General features: G+C 38.6%; 1 protein-coding gene across 11 annotated transcripts in view; it reads left to right on the top strand.

Annotated features, from left to right (window-relative positions):
• Positions 1-18,686, top strand: part of klc1b (kinesin light chain 1b) — a 33,853-nt gene that overhangs the window by 13,146 nt on the left and 2,021 nt on the right. For 5 of the 11 annotated variants that reach the window (XM_061836450.1, XM_061836448.1, XM_061836451.1 and 2 more), the window contains 7 exons: positions 160-261; positions 713-886; positions 1,376-1,475; positions 2,603-2,655; positions 2,915-2,982; positions 4,791-4,899; positions 5,277-5,429. In XM_061836450.1, coding sequence (XP_061692434.1) covers positions 160-261; positions 713-886; positions 1,376-1,475; positions 2,603-2,655; positions 2,915-2,982; positions 4,791-4,899; positions 5,277-5,429 — 759 coding nt within the window. The other 6 variants (XM_061836453.1, XM_061836452.1, XM_061836454.1 and 3 more) reach the window with 5 other exon arrangements.

The following is an 18,686-nucleotide window of genomic DNA, read 5'->3' as shown; positions in this document are numbered from 1 at the left end:
AGCTTGGGGTCAACATTTACAAATGCCTATGTATGTATCTTGTTTCAAAAAAAGTGGCTTAATCTTTGGACCTCAGAAAATGTTTGGCTTTAGCTAAATGGCCAATTTTGCTGAAAAAAAGGCAAATTCATGTGTTGCTGTTTCTGGATTTTTTTGCAGGTTGCTGCAACATTGAACAACTTGGCTGTGCTATATGGAAAGAGGGGTAAATACAAGGAGGCTGAGCCTCTGTGCAAGAGGGCTCTGGAGATCAGAGAGAAGGTAGGTTACATCCCAGGTGTGCAAACCACTTCTGTTACTGAGGCCTGAGCTCGGAGATAAACGCGTGAACAATTAGCCCGTTGTGATAAGGTTTCCTAACTCGGAGCTGTTGTGACAGCATTGTCTATAAAAAAAAATTATATATATATTTTTTTACAAATTTCATGTTGAGACATCACTGAAGGTGTGCTGGTTGTGTTGGAAGGAAATGATTATATTTTATTGAGAGCACAACTTGAAAAATTATGGCATGAAAGCACAGTAGGGTACTCTCGGTCTATCTTTGCTGGAAGCTATGTTTATTTGTCTGTATTGATCAGCAAAGCTTTAATTACACCCACAGACTGCAGATCAAAGTATCTCAGTGTGATTGGGGTCAGCAACAGATGGCTTGATGGAAAAAGAGGTGCCGAGGTACACATCAATATGTAACAAAATATTTCATGACTAGGTCCTGGGGAAAGACCATCCAGATGTGGCCAAACAGCTGAACAACTTGGCTCTACTGTGCCAGAATCAAGGCAAGTACGAGGAGGTGGAGTACTACTACTGCCGTGCCCTGGAGATCTATGAATGTAGGCTGGGCCCAGATGATCCTAATGTGGCCAAAACCAAGAATAACCTGGTGAGACATGCACCATAAAATCATTGAAAGGTTGTGAATGTACAGATGCAAACACATTCTGAAGTGTTTTCCTTAAAGAAAGTAAAGGATATTCTTGAATGGTGTGTGTTATAACTCTAAACTGTTGAGGGTCTTGAGATGTATGCAGTCTTTTGGGGTCACGATGAAAGCTTTTCATGAAGGTGTATCTTTGTCATAAGACTCCTTAAGAGAACCACATATATTTTGAGGGTCTAGCTAAGCTGTATTTAATAACTCCTTGTTGCACACAAGCCAGCTGCAGCTTGTCAGCTGAATGGTTTCATGTGGCTCCCCAAAGTTCTGATTTTAAGACAGAAATAAAAGCAATATGCTACACTGACTTTTTACATGAGTAACTGCGCAGGAGAAGACAGTTTCTCCCCTCTTGGAGACTACCGGGTCTATTGTGAGTCAGTTGTCTCAATTGATGCATTTTTAAACTGCAATTATGGCCTCTCTGTTCTCTAGGCTTCCTGTTTTCTCAAACAGGGAAAATACAAGGAGGCTGAAATTCTTTATAAAGAGATTCTGACTCGTGCCCACGAGAAAGAGTTTGGATCTGTTGATGGTAAGGACTTGTCGATGCCATGAAGATTTTTCCCAAGAAAGATGAATATGAACATTAAGAAATATGGAGTTGGTTTTGTTTCTGTATTTTACCCTCCTCCATTATTGTTTCATCTTCCTCTATTATCTATCTCACACCAGCGATGAGTGATGGACAGATGATTAAAAAGTGGACGGTGTTCTAAGCAGGATGCCTGCCTTCAGCATTCAAAGAACTCAAAGACTTTTCAAAAAGCTGGAGAAATAAAGTTTATTGGTCTGAACTTTTGCAATTGAATTCTCTTTTAGTTAAAAGTGAACAACATGGTTATCTTCACCCAAAAATGGTATGACCTTTGAATAAGAAAAAGTGACAGTTCGCAATTTTCCTTGGCAAAGTTCTGACAGATTAATCTTTCAGAGTAAGCTTCAACAAAATGTGTCTGCTTTTGGTTACGTTCAGAAATTCAATCATTGCACTCTCAATGCAATGTTCAGAGATGCAGAGTGCACTCCCATTTTCTATGAATTTAAAAACAAAGGTGTTGGCCAATGGCGTCTGCCATATTGAATCTATCAGTTATGCCTGTAAAATATTTTATCCTGCCTGATGCTCCAGCTGGTCTGTGTCCTCAGTGGCGGGAGTGCGGCCTGGCACTTCCACAATGCAGCGGTCTGAATAACCAAATAGCACACTCCAACAATGCTCTGAGTTTCTGAACGCTGCAAAGTGTAGAAAACACGCTTGGAGTGAATTTCCAAACCTACATTTTATCAAACTGAAGGTTGAGGCTACCTACATCATCAGCAAAAGTCAGCTACATTCTCCCAGATATTCATTCACATTTAAATACATATGATTGCAAAATGTCTATATTTATCTGGATTAACATTTCCCATTTTTCAGATTTCAGTTTGTTTTGATTCTGTAAAAAACCAAACGTGCCGTACACAGTAATCCAGAAAAGGGGTAGATATTGCAGATTCAACGAGTTATCTTGAAGGACAATATGCTGTGCTTGACTAGTTCTATGCATCATGAATAGTTTATCATGCATTCAGAAAAGCCTCAAGAGATTGAGAGAGCTGTATTCCAGTTGTGTTGCACATTTTGTCGAACCTTTCCCGTGTGTGTCTATGTGTCTGCAGCTGAAAACAAACCTATCTGGATGCATGCTGAGGAAAGAGAGGAGATGAGCAAGGTGAGAGCCTCCTTGTAACTGACATTCAGAAGTCGTACATAAAAATAACTTGCTTTTCAAGAGCATAGCATAAGAGACACGAGTCAGTTTAGTTCACATACTGGGAAGTGATACACAATCTTTCAAGGTACTTAACAGACTCAACAGAAAACACTTTGGGGAGATTTTTGTTATATAAGTAAACAAAATTTTAAATCCCGTCAGTCAGGTTTACACCACTCCTCCCATTAACATATGCCTTTTTTACTCATACTTGCAGGGCAAGCACAGGGACAACACGCCTTATGGAGAATATGGAGGCTGGTATAAAGCCTGCAAAGTCAACAGGTGAGGCAAATTTGCAGTTAAAATGAGTTAGAAAGGTATCTTTGCTGGTGGTGGGGGGGACTATGTCAGTCCTAAAAATACCACACTTTTAACATAATTATGGTCTCCGTCAGCTCTCTTGTTTAAATTAAACAAAAAAACCTGGCTGATTACCGCGATGAGCGTGTCATTTAGCATTAAAAGTACTATTTAAGGCCACTTTTTAATCCCACGGTCACGGAGCCAACACCCCCATTGCATTACGCGATCTACGCATTGCCCTGTGTAGGACCTCTGCGTAGGTTGTGCATAAGCAGCTGCGCACACATCAAAAAAGTTGCTGCGGGGGAAAGCCATAGAACTCTCTTGTGATTGGCCCAATTCGTCACATGCTGTGATCTCATACTCACAGTTCCTTCCACCTCAACATTCCACTTATGACGCCGCCTTCTCGATCGATTTTGCAGCATATGTAAACGTGTCATCTGGTCATTTAGATCAATTTTTTCAAGCAGACATGCTTCCACGATCGCCATTGTTGTTACTCTGTTCCTTAAAACAGAGAGGAAAATAAAAGTTTTTTTTTTTTTTGTCAAGCCCTTGGTATTAGATGTGGAACTAGGAAGTGGACTAATTCCTCGCTGCTACTGAAAGCACTAATGATGAGTACTGTACGTTAATGTCACCATGACCAACCACCCTAGCCTGGTAAATTTGGATAAAATGTAAAACTTGAAAACATTTTTAATCTTATTTTTATATTTACAATAACTGTAATTTACTGAGCGTTTTAGGCCATCCAAAAAAAACCTGGAAAACAATCTCATATCGTACCATACTTCAATATAACAGTTGGCTATATTGGACTCCCAATCCTCCTATTACCCTGTTTTATCGAGGTTCCACTGTAATATATAATCTAATGATCCTATTCCAAAAACACATGGATGAGAGAAGTTGGTATCGATGAACTTGACTGGTCTGCTACCAACCAGACAGAACACATTTGTGTTGATTTTAAGTGTACAAAGAACCAGGCCTTCGCTCCTACATCAGTGTGTGGCCGTGTGAATATGCTGCTGTAAGAAAGGTCAATAATTCCCATCAACTCTTTCACCTTTTTAAAAGCTTTCTCACAAGAATCGAAGCTGTTACAACTGCAAAAGGTAGCCCATCATCATATTAAACAATATGGACTGAGAAAAGTTATCTCATTTAAAAGAAATATGTGAGTCAAGGCTGTTCGGTCCCTGTACGACCGGTGTCAGAGTGGTCAGCATTGCTAGCAATAAGTTGGACATGTTTCCGGTGAGAGATGGACTCCACCAGCGCTGCTCTTTGTCTCCAATTTTGTTCATAACTTTTATGGACAGAATTTCTTACCACAGCTGAAGCGTAGAGGGTGTCCATTTAGGTGATGTCAGCATTTTGCATCGCTGCTCTTTGCAGATGATGTGGTTCTGTTGGGTTCATCAAGCCACGCTCTCCAACGCTCGCTGGAGCGGTTTGTAGCAGAGTGTGAACCGGCTGAGATGAGAATCAGCACCTCCAAATCTGAGACCATAATCCTCAGTCGGAAAAGGGTAGCATGCCCTCTTCGTAACATAATGGACCAATAATATGATACTCATCATCCTAAAAATAATTGGAACATTTAAGACAACTCAGCCTTAAATGCTGAGCTCACAATGACATCAGATGGATTAGCTATGTTCATCTGTCCAAATCAAAACACGGTATAGAAGTGCGAAGCTCTCTTCTGACAAATGAGTTTCTTGTTCGGCCACCAGGTAAACATAGATATGTGTGCACATTTCCTGTGTGTGCAGCCCAACGGTAAACACCACACTGAGGAACCTGGGGGCCCTGTACCGTCGTCAGGGCAAGCTTGAAGCTGCTGAGACCCTGGAGGAATGTACTGAGAGATCCCGCAAGCAGGTCAGCCACATTTCTCAAAATATGTGCAATGTGTATATGTTTGTGTGAAGCAGCCTGTTGCTTTTTTTTTGTCAATTCAAAAAGTATTAAGACAGTAAATCTCATATTCCCCCCCCCCCCCCCCCCCCCCCCTCTCTCAACATTGCTTTGGATCCAGAGCAACACAGTAAGTGATGGCCACTATAGAGCCTCCACCTTCCTCCTTTAACATCACTCCCATTTCACAGGCATAGAAAATATTTATTCGTTTTAGGTCACATGAACTTAAATCACTTAAAGATTCTAATGCGACAGCACACTTTCATTCAGTATCACCTTAAAAATGTTTAGATATTCCTATTGTGATTGTTTTTTTTCCTCTTTATTTTTCCCATTAGGGCATTGACCCCATCCACCAGACACGCATGGTGGAGATCCTGAAGGACGCAGATGGTGATAGACGAAGGAGCAGGGAGAGCCTGAGCAGCGTTAAGTACGAGAGCGGCTCTGAAACTGGCGAGGAAGTGAGTATGGGCGTGGAATGGAACGGGGTGAGTACAAATCCACTTTGATTATTACAAGCCAGTGGCCCCCATTTATTGGAAGAACTGTCCTGGTCATATTGCAGGGAGTGTTGACTGGTACATAATGTTTGTATCATGAAGCACTGTGCATGAGCTTAGCTATGACATTGGCAAAATATATACTGGATTTGTCACCAATTAATGACGACAGCGTGGAACCTTGATAAAATGGACTCCGATTTAATGGATAACAGATAAAATAAGCTGTCCGGACAATAAAATGTGTCCCAAAATAGTTTCCATTTGTCACTTTAACTACAACTGTGAGTTGTGGCTAATGTATTTCTAGGACATAGATATGCAATATTAGAAGATCCAATTTCAAAAGATACGCCAGCCGTACCTATGTCCCATGTTGATTGTAAGGCATTGACATGGCAGCCATCTACAATTGTCGTATCTATCTCTATTGTACATAGAGATAGATGCATGGTTTAGGCGTTAATCCTATCTTTTGGTCCAGTGACCTTTTTTTTTTTTTTTTTTTTTTTTTTTTTTTTGTCAAGCCATTTGCCTTTCCCAACAGAGCTCAGAAGGACACTAGTTCATCGCTGCTCATGAAAGTGACTCGCCTATGATGAGTACTGTGCACCAACAATATCACCTTGACTAAATACACTAGCATGGTCAATTTGGATGAATTGTAAAACTTTCAAACATTTTAAAGCTTATTTTTAAATTTGCTTACAATAACTTTATACTGTTCTGGGTGTTTTAGGATAGAAAAAAAACCTACAAAACAGTAATATACTGTACTGTAATATGGGTGCATACGGCCTCAAAATAGTGCTTCAATATAACAAGCAATCTGCTATATTTGGACACCCCAACCTCGCCATTACCCTGTTCTATCGAGGTTCCACTGTATTATCCTATTCTGATCTGTCTTGGATGGATGTACTCTCGGAACATTGTCTGTACTAGTTTATTACCTCCCTGTTGCCTTGTCCTTCCTATAAGGGTTTTCCACCAAAAGCTTTTTATTGAAAGATAAAGCTGATTGTGTGTCTTGGCATAGCGACATATCCTAATCGACAGTATTTCGCTTTGCTTTGGACTACGTGTTTGTGTTTGTTGCTTGCTTGTTGTTTTGTCGGCATTGCTTCTGCTCAAGAGGAGTAATGAAAAGATGTGCACAGGCTCATGCTGAGGCACCTTGGCTACACATTCAAGTTATTTACCCTGGGATTCACGTAAAAAAAATAAAACAATCATAGACAGACCTATCGTAGCAATGTTCCATAAATGAACTATGAAATACAATTTACAGCTTTCTAGTATCCAATTAATTTTGCTCTTAATATGCTGATATGCTGGTGGGGTTAATCCTGCTGTTTTAATGCTTTAAATGTCCTCTCAGGTTAATGTTTGTCTTTTTACTCAGCACCATTAAAACATTCAGTGCAACAATTTTTGCAGTTAGAAAAACACAGATAGATGTGTGTCCTCGTTATAAGAAACCCTGTGGTGAATTTTACATGACTGCCAGACGTGCCTTGACTGAGCCTGTGCCTATCACACACAGAGAGCAGCCTCACCCTCCACCGCACCAGCCAGTTTAAACATGCATGCAGCTTATCCCAGTAAATGGACTTGACCCATAAACATGAGCACTAATGGACTGTGTGCTCTCACATGGTTGCCATATTAACCTGATTGCTATACCCCTGAGTTAGCCACCTTACTTGAAGGGATGTCAGGCCTTTGTGGTAATACTTGCCAATGTAAATATTTCTCAATAGAAGGTTGAATGCAAATGCTATGAAGTATTGCTGGGTGCATGATTTATGTCATACAAATGGCAAGACTTTCTTGCTTGTTTTTTTTTTTTTTTTTTTTTTTGAGTTCCTGAGCACCAAATAGTTGCACAACAGCATTTGACTGGAAGATTGACTTTCTTGCCTTGCATTTATTCAATTACAAAGCCAAAGATGTACAGTATGTAATTAAGATACAGGCTTTCTTATGAATTGACCAAATTCTTGCCTAGCAACATTTGCCAAGGACACGTGATGATATGTTTTACTTGCAGTATAACAATAATACTGTACTCATTTTGTCAAAAGAGTTTAATGATAGTCGTTGCCAAGGTTTCACTGTCCAAGGGAGGTCAGATGCCCGTGAAACTGTAGATGTTTTATTGTTTTTTTATGTAACCTGTGTGCGTGTCTTCATAAAAAGCATGACATGACTTGTGCTTTATGCTCTCCTCTAAATACGTTTGCATGTTGTCTTTTTCCTCCTTGTTGTTTTCTTGTATCACTAACCTTATTGGTTACTATTGTCATGACAACCAATCAGCCTGTCGATGAAAATTATTTCCTACCTTCAGTGGATTGTACTCTCCCTTAATCTCTGTTCAATAAGCTTGGTTGGGTTGGAATGTAGTTAAGTGTTTTCATGTATTAATGTATTGGTTTCAAAGGAAAGTAGAGGATTAGAATGGGAAAACATGCTCAGTGAAATTAATCCTGTGCAGGCCTACTACAACATATCGTAAAATCCAAATTTGTCAATGCACACTTGAGTTTGAGTGTCCATTTCAGTGCTGATCCTGGTTGGTGGTCCATCTCTGCAGAGCGTACTCGCTAGATGGCTGCACTGTGCCAAGTTCAGACTACATAAAGGAACAAAAAAAATAGCTGAGTCATAGTGACTGCAAACACCCACTCGCTGCATCTACAAACCGGGGACCTGCAACCAAAGTCATAGTTTAGTTTCATCTCGTCTGTTTAAATTATCCAAATTAAAGGTATTGCATTTCCTGAACTTCAAGCTTGTTCACTATCCCGCCAGTTTATTCATGCATCGTAAATAACACTGCAACACAAATGTTAGTTTTTGTGTCAGTACAGTTGAACACATCAATCCCAATACATTGTTTGCATTTCACAACTATTTATTTGATATAATTGGAACTGAAGTAATCTGTTCAGTCTGTCACTGTCCTGAGACGTTAATATTACACGTAATGTTTTAAGTGAACTTTTTTACATTTTTAACTCATACAGGTATAATAAAGTTAACTAATTTATGGTAAGACTAGAACTAAGTATAACTTTGATGTGAAGACAGGATGGGGAATTACTCTATAATTCACACACTTAAAAGTTCTGAATAGTCATAAGACTATCAAAATAAGGTAACCATAGTAAAAGTTCTACATGTATACATGTTCACAATTAACTTTGATGGTGTGTGGTGAAAAAGAGCACAGACAATACTGTTTATACCAGGGAGCTGAGGGTCATCACAATTACAAAACAGCTGGATTTGTATTACCGTAATTTCTCGAAAATAATGTGCAAAATTTTCCAAAAATATTTTTAAAAAATTAATAGAGCACATTATATTTAGGTATGGATTAAAAATAAAAAATATAATCATGTATTGTCGTATACAGGTACATAGCGTGGTAAAAAACGTATACATATACATTTCGATGTGATATTCGATGTCTTATGTTACACATTTATATATATTTGGGTAATGTGCGCCGCCACCCTGAGCTCTCAGAGCTCCTCCGGGAGCTTGTATTTTATGATTGTTAGCGTAGCATGTTTGTTGCTACTCCACCAAAGATCAGAAACGACTCCCCGTGAGTTTGTTTCCACTTAAACTAAGACAAAAAAATGTTGACTACAACGGCTAGTTGTGCAGCTGCTTTTAAAAGAAATGTGTCATCACTCGTGCCGATGACGTCGCCAACCCAGAAGTCGCGCCACAGTCCGAAACCATGATAACTCGCCTCAATGGCTTCAGGTGGGTATCAAAAGAACGTGAGCTCAAACTATTTAATCGGAGCGTCATGGGGACATTAAAAAACAGGAGAGCATACACAATTTAAATGCTCGCTTTTTAAAAGATGTGCCCGTTACGATCGTTTCTACTTAGTTTGAGGTCATGTTATTTTGATAGCCACCTGATGCCATAGTGAAAGATGCTACGGAGTGGAGCCGAATGGAGGGGAAGAGGTTGCGCTGCTCAACCCAAACTCTTGGGATTAAAAAAATATTTCAAGTCATCAATGAGTTCCACAGCGATGCACCAAATAAAGCTACTATGGATCTTTTTCGCATTGGAAATGAGTCATAATGCTTCTTTTGAAGGCTTCGCCAAGGATGTGTAATGTAATGGATAAACTGCACTATGCACAAATATTTAATGCAGTGTTTAATAAACAATGTTAAAGAATTTATATTTTTCAGACTGAAATATGTGTTAACAGTATTAATAAAATATTGTCCCATCATTGAGCATTTATTCTAGTAAGTTGAGGGATTCTGTTCTGATAATTACCGGGACCAGAACAACAGTGTCCTGTGGCCTGTCCCGAGATAATATTACCGCTACATCAGCACATGCACATTATTATTAATTATTATTGTATTTGGACAGTTTTTTTGAAAAGCAACATTAGTACAAACCGAACAAAATATAAATACAGATCATTCGTAATATTCTGAGCAAATGGGTAGTGGTAAATTGGTGGTGCGCATATTACATTGGTAAAGGGTTTTCCTGATTTTTTTTTTTTTTTTTTTAGATCAACTATGGGGGTGCGCACGTCAGGGCGCATTATACTCGAGAAATTACGGTACTTTCGATTTAGCCATATTCTACTGAGCAGCCAGGACAGGTGTTTGGAACACTCCAGTGTCACAAGTTAAGTTTTCGTTTCTCTGTTCAGCACATTTTTCTTTATATTTAAGGCCACAAAGTACATTGTAGAAACGTTACCGGTAATCCTTTGGCTCTCCATTGAAGTGATGAGTAACAACGTTGCATTAAGTCTCATGCAATATAGTTTTATCGCAATGTTTGACCTCCAGGTTTTTGTGCATCCCCCCAAAGAAAATACTCCAAATAGCAGGATTTGATAGGAATTCAACTTGGAGGTTCCACTGTAAATTTCTGAGTTACCTTTTAGATTAATGACATGGGATCAGCGAAACTAGTCCTTGTTGTTGGAGGGTAGTGTGTATAAGGGTTTAAAAGTAGGAGTGATCTGAGGGAGGAAGACCACCACAGCTGGTCATCTTACAACCTGTGCCCTTTTTGTCTTTCTGTCTTTCTCTGTTATCAGGCCTAAACCATCAAGATTATTCCTCCATCCCTCTCTCCCTCCCTCAACCAATAGCTAAAGGATGTGTGTTGTCGGTCCTCTCCGGCCACCCCCCTCTCCAGCAGAGAAAGCCCCTCTTCCTCTCCCTCAGCTGTCACATCAGTCCACTGTCCAACCGAGAGCTGCCGGGACGTTTGGTGTTCTCATCTCCGTTCCTCCTGGTTTCCCGTCTCTCTCTGGCACTGTCCTATCCTATCCTTTAACTAACTCCATGTTGGAAACTTTCAATCTCTGAGCATAACCGTGTGCTTGCGTGTGTGCATGTCTATATGTGTGCGTGTCCAACGTTTGCCTCCCTCCATTTTATTTCCCTCTACCTTGCTTGTATGAGAGCTACATAAGCATACGTAAGCTTATAGTAAACTGAAATTACACTGCAGGTCCAAGTACACAATTCTAAGGCAATGGCGATTTCCAACTTTTTGGATGTCCATTTAAAGTGACGTATTCTATATGGCTGCATTAACACTAAAAAGACAAACAACCCATATGCGATGACACCCAAATAAATGTTTTCACTGACAATTTAAAACCTAAAAAGAAAAAAAACACATTTAAAAAAAAAATGTAAAAAAAAAAAAAAACAAGTTTGCTGAGATGTATCCAATCTTTGTGAATATTCTTGTTCATCCAGGTCATTTCATTCTCAGTTGGTGTGGAGTAAAAAAAACTATCCTCCGAGTTGGCGTTGGCACACCCCAAAACGGTCCGATCTGTGTGTTTAAACCGCACTTCCAATGGCACTTCAAAACATGTCGTGTTTTTGATCCACATTTGGAGGAGGGTTGATTCCGTTTTGATTCCATGCTTTTTTTTTTTTACTTTGCTCTGTTTATTTTTTTCTGAAATTACGCATTTCTGGATTGTGCCAATTGAGAGCTAAACAAATCAAAATTGTAACTTGAAACCTGCAGTGTGAATCCAGCCTTATTTTACCGGGATCCTGTCCCTCGATTCTAAAATCAGTAGCTTCTGCAGGTGCAGCTCAATAAATTAGAATATGGTAAAAAGGTTCATTTATTTTAGTACATTATATTAGATATGTAAAAGCATCGGGGCAAATCTGTGTCCAATTTCTACATTAAAATTTTCATTGCTTCTTGATTTGTAATATTCTAGTTTCTTGAGATGGGAAATTTGGGGTTTTCATGTTTGCTGTAAATTAATCATGCCAAATCTTATTTATATTAAACATGGATCAAAATATTCAAGTATTTGTGCAGTGTATCTCAGTTTTACTTATTCCAATTGACCTACCTAACTAAATCCAGATTTTAATACTTCTGATTTATTGAGATGTACCTGTAAGTTACTTTGCACCACACATCACCCACTTTTTTTTTAAGTTTTAAGTCATCAATTTCACCGCAGTATTTTTTTTTATATACAGGTATTTTTTGTTTAATGTTGTGAACTAATCTATAGGTCAAAAGCCGAAAGACTTATGGTACAACTTCATGGTTATACTAAAAATGTCTGAGTGAATGAGAAGAAAGAAGGGAGCCATTTTTTTTTCTGTTACAGTCCATACAGCCCCCTCCAAAAGTATTAGAATGACAAAGTCAGTTCCTTTATTTTTGTTGTATACCGAAGACATTTGGGTTTCAAATCAAAAGATGAACATGAAACAGAAGTTAAGAATTACAGCATTTATTTCATTGTATTTGCTATTGGTAGCAGACTCCGTTATCAATAGAAAATATCCCAGTAGTCGTTAGATGCATCGGTTGTAGGGCTGTGCACCTGATATCGTGAGGCTAGGAATCGGTTGGCAGTTTTCATACTTTAAAACAAATGCAACAGCTCTCACACTCTGTGTCATCAATGCAACATTGTTTACAGCCAGACAGCATTGCTGGATACAAATTACATTACGTGTTTAACTACCAAATTTTCCAGGTGACAGCGCGGACCCGATACGACACAGTTTGGTAAATGTTTATTTACATACCTTGTTTCCGAAAAGTGACAATAACACAGCAGTAAAACACCTCAAACATAACCAAAAAGTTACTGTTTTTATTTATCGTCCTCCTGTTCACTAATACCACTAAAGTCATCGTCTTCAGTATCGGCGTTGAAGAGCCTCCGAAAGTCTCCATCACAGACCATTTCAGTCTGTCTGTTGCTCTCAATGTCATTTTCATTTTTAGTTTCTGCTGAACTTCTTTTCTCCTCAGATAGGGTAATACCACAGATTCTTTGACGTTGCTGCACGTTTCAAAAGCCTTCCCATTTGGATAATTTTTATGAAAGATTTTCAATTAATTAAATTAAAAACAGGTTTTGTGTTTGTACGTGTACGCTACGTACTGCTCTGAGGGCGCCAAAACAAGCGCCCCCATCTACACATGCTAGAGATAGTTTCGTCTTCTACACACAATTGAGGTGGATTCTTCTATGTCCACTTAAAAGTAGTCATCTTCTACACATTGGAGGAATCTGTGCATGCCCAAAACCGATTGCATCATAGGGAATGGCAATGTTTTAAGGATTTTGTTCAAGCAAGCTTTTTGTTGTACATTTAAACTCATAACCGCTAGTGACCAAAAAATAAAATGAAAAAAATAGCCACATTGTTAAATATGTCGCAGGGTTCACACCACATGAAAAAATTTGTGACTAGTCTAAAATTCATTTCTCCGTAACGTCAGTATATCAACATCAAACATTTTTTCACTTAAGGTACTTTTGTGGTCACAGCGATAGCAAAATAACGTTCCCCCCAAGAGTTGTAAACATGGAAAACGTTACATTACCTACCTTATCTGAAATCCCCTGACGATACTGGAGCTGGCGGTGAAATGTGTGCAACAATACGGCAAAGAGGTATTTTTCTGCAATTTCCTTTGGCTGTAACTAACCGACTAATCCTGAGTCGTTTAACATATCTAGATGGAAATACCATGAAATAATAGTTGGAATTCTGAACGTTTGTTTCACATTTATCTTTTAATTTGAAACCATTTGTCTTCACCATTGTATACAACAAAAACAAAGGAATTGACCTTGCTGGATCAATAATTTTGTAGGGGACTTTAGACTTGGGGGGGTGGTAATTTTGTATAATATGTTTACATTTTTATGCACATTTTTTGGGGGCTGACTATTAACGCAGTGCTTTTTAAGCAATTTACAGAATTGTCTGTATGCAATTCTGAGGGCGGACTGTCAGATCACATCTAGCTGTTGCCATGGTGGTTACTTATTCCTGTCATCATTGTCCTTGTTCCTTGCATTCATTTATTTTTTTTCATTTGTGGTAGTTTCATATGCAAGGTTGCATTTGCAGATGCAGGAAAAAGCTGCATGATTTTATGTCAGCAGCGACTGATTAGAGATGAGAATCAGATTTCAAGGTCTTATCCAAGAAATATTGCCTTTTCTTATTATTGAAGCAGAAGCCGTGACTGGGAGTAGCATTTGACCAGTGTATTTGCATGTACAGTCACATCAATTTGGTGAAACATGAGGTCGTCTCCCCCCCATCTCAGCAGCCACTACAATTAGTTCACGTTTCACTAAGTGACTGTGCAATGACTTTTAACTCCTTGAAAGTGTCGTCGTTGGCTGTGCTTGTGGTAATCTCTGGCTTCAGTCTTCTACATCCCTTGATTCTTCATTCCATTTGGCTATTCCTGTACTACTTCTCTCAGCTATAGAATTGATCATGTGCATCACATAAAGTATCAATAATGTTGTGTTAGTGGAATGCTTATTTATTGAACTGTCTACTCTTGATATATATCTATAGCGTGATTTCATTTCTCCAAAGTGGAAAAACATTACATTAGGTCTAGTAGTACTAGTAGTAGAACTGCATCATATTTACCAATTTGCATTGTGATGATAGTTGCATCAGCACTTGTTGGTATCGCAAATAAAGTTTTTTCATTTGTGAGCGTGTTCTTTTCCAGCAGCATTTTTATTTAAAAACTAGTTTTTGGGCTACCAAAAAGGTAAATCCTTACGTTTCCAACCTGATAAAAAAAGGCATTCAGTAGTGTGAAAAAGTGTTTGCCCCCTTCCTGATTTTTATTTCTTTGCTATGTTTGGCATCAAACTTAAATTTTTCTCATCGAACTAATTTAAATACTGTATGAGTCAAAGACAATGCAAGTAAGCACGAAATGCAATTTTGAAATAGTTTTTACTTTTAAGGGAGAAAAAAATCCAGGCCTTCAAGGCCTGTGTGGAAAAAGAATTAAAATTGAAGACATTTTGATGGTTCCCAAATCATTTCGGAAAATATTTTGTCGTCAGATGAGACAAAAGTTGACATTTTTGGAAGGTGCGCACCCCTTTACATCTATTGTAAAAGTAACACATTTCAAAAAACAAAACAAAATATGCCACCAGTAAAATATGGTTGTGGTACAGTGATGTTCTGGGGCTGTTTTGCTGCTTCACGACCTGGAAAACGTGCTGCGATAAATGTAACTATGAATTCTGCTCTCTACCAAACCATCCTAAAGGTAAATGTCTGGCCATTTATCTGTGACCTCAAGTTGAAAAGAACTTGGTTTTTGCAGCAGGACAATGATCCAAAATACACCACCATGTCCACCTCTGAATTGCTGTAAAAACCAAATGATGACTGGAGTGGTGGTTAGTCTAAACCCTGACCTAAGATGCTATGGCATGACCTTAAAATGAGTGTTCGTCCTCGGGTGTAGTTTCCCGATGCATGAAGTTGCTATGTTCATCTGTTCAAACAATTATATGCAAGTATGAACTCCGTGGGAATGTCAAGCCATCTTGCTCAGGACGGAGACTTGTTCTGTGTCCCAGCAGTGAACGTGCTTTGGTCTGAAATGTGCTTATCAACTTAGAAAAGAACAAAAGCAAAAGACCTGTCATTATGAAGAGTGTAATTATCCACAGTGAAACGAATATTGTACTGACAGGCTGAAAGAGGTTGCATTGCTAGGAAGAAACTCACTCCAAAAAAAACATTCAAAATCAGATGAAGGTTTGCAAATGGACACAGGCACGAAGACATCAAATTTTGGAGACATGTCCTGTCATCTGATGTAACTCAAATTTAACGCATATAAGATCATGAAAAAATGTCCAAAAGAAGTCATTCATTATTTTGACATTTGACAAATGGAACTAACTTTGGTCATCTTAATTGTCCTAAAACAGGAAATGTTTTGTTTTTGTTACAGGTATAGTCTATTTTTTTTTTAATATACTGCATGCAAACTTCTGGTTTCATCTATAAGTAAGCTAACTCTAATCCTCTCTATTTTGTTCTTATAACAGAGAAAACAAGTCATTGGTTCATTTATTTTACAATATTCCAACCATATTACATGTTGAGTACAGTTTTTTTTTTTTTTTTTTTACAGGTCTCATTTGCAAGGTCATTTCTTGCAAGTAGAATATATAGGGCACAATATTTTATTTATTTAAAAAATGCTTTACCGTCATAAAAAGCAGTAGTGCCACTGAAAATACGATAGAGGATGAAGTTATAATTTTCCAAAATACAAAGTCATATGGGTGGCACAGTGGATCAGCTGGTAAAGTGTTGACCTCACAGTTCTGAGGTCCCGGGTTCAATCCCGGACCCGCCTGTGTGGAGTTTGCATGTTCTCCCCGTACCTGCGTGGGTTTTGTCCGGGCACTCCGGTTTCCTCCCACATTCCAAAAACACGCAACATTAATTGGATACTCTGAATCAGTTGTCTCAATGTGCCATGCGATTGACTGGCAACCAGTTCAGTGTATGCGCCGCCTCCTGCCCATTGACAGGTGGGATAGGCTCCAACACTCCCTGCAACCCTCGTGAGGATAAGCAGTGAAGAAAATGGATGGATGGATGGATGGATGGATGGATGGATGGACAAAGTAATATTTTGAGGTTAGGCTACATGCACAATAGGGGGGGGGAAATTAACTAGATGGGACTGGTTCTTTGAAGAGAAACAAATCGAGGTCTCTCACTAATTATAACTAAATTCATTGTGATAGTGAGTCATTTTTAAAAATTGGTTGTCAGAGTTGGGCATGACAATTTTACATGCAAGGAGAGGTAGTTTAATTACAAAATATTTGTAATTGTCATCCATTTAATTACTGGGAGAAACGGTGTAACAACAAACAGGACTTTATTAGGAAGGAAAGGGGGAAGGTCTTAGACTGGCCAACTCTATCACGGGACCTTAAACTAATAAAGCATGCATTTTACCTCCGGAAGGGAGAACCACACCAGAAACAAACAAGATCTGAAAGAGGCTGCAGTAAAGACCTGGAAAAGCATTTCAAATGAACAATGCAACAGTCTGGAAAAGTCAATGGTAGCAGAGTTGATGCAGTTATTGGAAGAAAGGTTTATGCCACCAAATAAATTTTTCAATGAATTAATTAGTCGGTTGCAATACTTTTTCAGCCTTACAAAAAAAACATGGTCTGTCCTGAGTTGTTTTAACACATCTAGATGTATATACTATAAAATAAAATGGATTTCAGAACTTTTTTTTCCACGTTCATCTGTAGATCTGAAACCCAATGAATGTAAATATCAAACAAGTCAACTTCAAATGCTTTTTTTAAATGGTATCAGTCTGGAAAGACATTTCTAAAGCTTTTGTTTTCCAGCAACCTTAGCTAGAGCCATTGTCATCACAGGGAGAAACCGTGGAACTGGTGAACCTTTTTGTGCTTCAAGAGAACAGCAACAACTCATCCAGGAGGCCACAAAGGAACTCGGGACAACGTCTAAAGAAGTGGCTCAGGTCAAGATCAGTGTTCATGATCCAACGAGAAGGAAGCAAAAATGGCATCCATTGCAGAGTTTCAAGTTCTGAAGACTCATTGGCATTTTTGGAAAATGCTTAATTTCAGTAGTTTCTGCTTAGGATTTGCCCAACCAATTAATAGATTTAGGTGAAAATTTCTTTTTTCTCGTCGGGCCAGGAAACTTTGAATAGTCCCCCCCCCCCCCTTGATAAATGAAATTGCCATTTTAAAACAGCATTTTAAGTTGTCAGTTATATTTGTGTGATATTTATTTTTTATGCTCTTAAAGTAAAGTGAAGTAGGGAAATTGCAAAAATGAGAATTTTACATGCCTACAATTAAATGACTCCAGTAGCTATAATTGTAATTTTTTTTCTCTTGCAGTTTTGCTTTTCACAGTGGCCTGAATACCTGAAGACAATACTATACAATACAATACAATACTATGAAGACAATTGGTATTTTAATTTGTGTCAAATGAATTCTGAATTTGAATCACTACTCTGTATTAATTATAAAACTCATATTAACAAGAAAAATTAATACTGAGGCATCTTTCTCTTTGTTCAGTTTTAAAAGGGAACATGATCTTATGTCATCTTCAATTATGTCACTGTACATAGAGCTCCCCCTGTTGGTGTTGAGGCTTATTCCAACAGAATTTGTACCGGTTTTTAGCCATAGCCAAAACTAATATAAACAAATGAAATCACAGTGACTCTTCCCATGACAGGTACACTAGATTGCCAAATGTGTTTTTTCATCAACCCTGACTCAGATATGAAATTTAGAGACATCCCATTCTTAATTCATCTCATTTAATACGACATTGGTCAACCCTCTGTACTTACAGTATAGCAGGAACAAAACAAGACAGGACTCTAGAATGTGACTAATTTGGTCAGATGTACGCTTCCTGAATGGTGCAGCAAAAAAAAAAAAACAAAAAAAAAAAAAAAACAGGATGCATACAGGTGCCCAATCACTTGAGGAAGAAACCCCACGCAAGCTTTCATGTCTTGCACTGTGGAGAGGCTTCCGTCGGACCACTCTGCCATAAAGCCCCCAATGGTGGAGGGCGGCAGTAATGGTTGACTTTCTAGAACTTTCTCCCCACAGCATCTCTGGAGCTCAGCCACAGTGATCTTTGGGTTATTCTTTATCTTCTCTCTCAATTGCTCAGTTTGGCCGGATGTCTAGGAAACGTTCTGGTCATCCCAAATATTTTCCATTTAAGGATTATGCTGGCCACTGTGCTCTTTTGAAACTTTATTTTTGTGTGTGTGTGTGTGTGTGTGTGTGTGAGTGAGTGAGTGAAGTGAGTGAGTGAGTGAGTGAGTGAGTGTGAGTGA

The sequence above is a fragment of the Syngnathoides biaculeatus genome, chromosome 12 (assembly GCF_019802595.1).
Source record: "Syngnathoides biaculeatus isolate LvHL_M chromosome 12, ASM1980259v1, whole genome shotgun sequence".
NCBI classification, from domain to species: Eukaryota; Metazoa; Chordata; class Actinopteri; order Syngnathiformes; family Syngnathidae; genus Syngnathoides; species Syngnathoides biaculeatus.
This window is presented reverse-complemented; position numbering and strand designations above follow the sequence as displayed.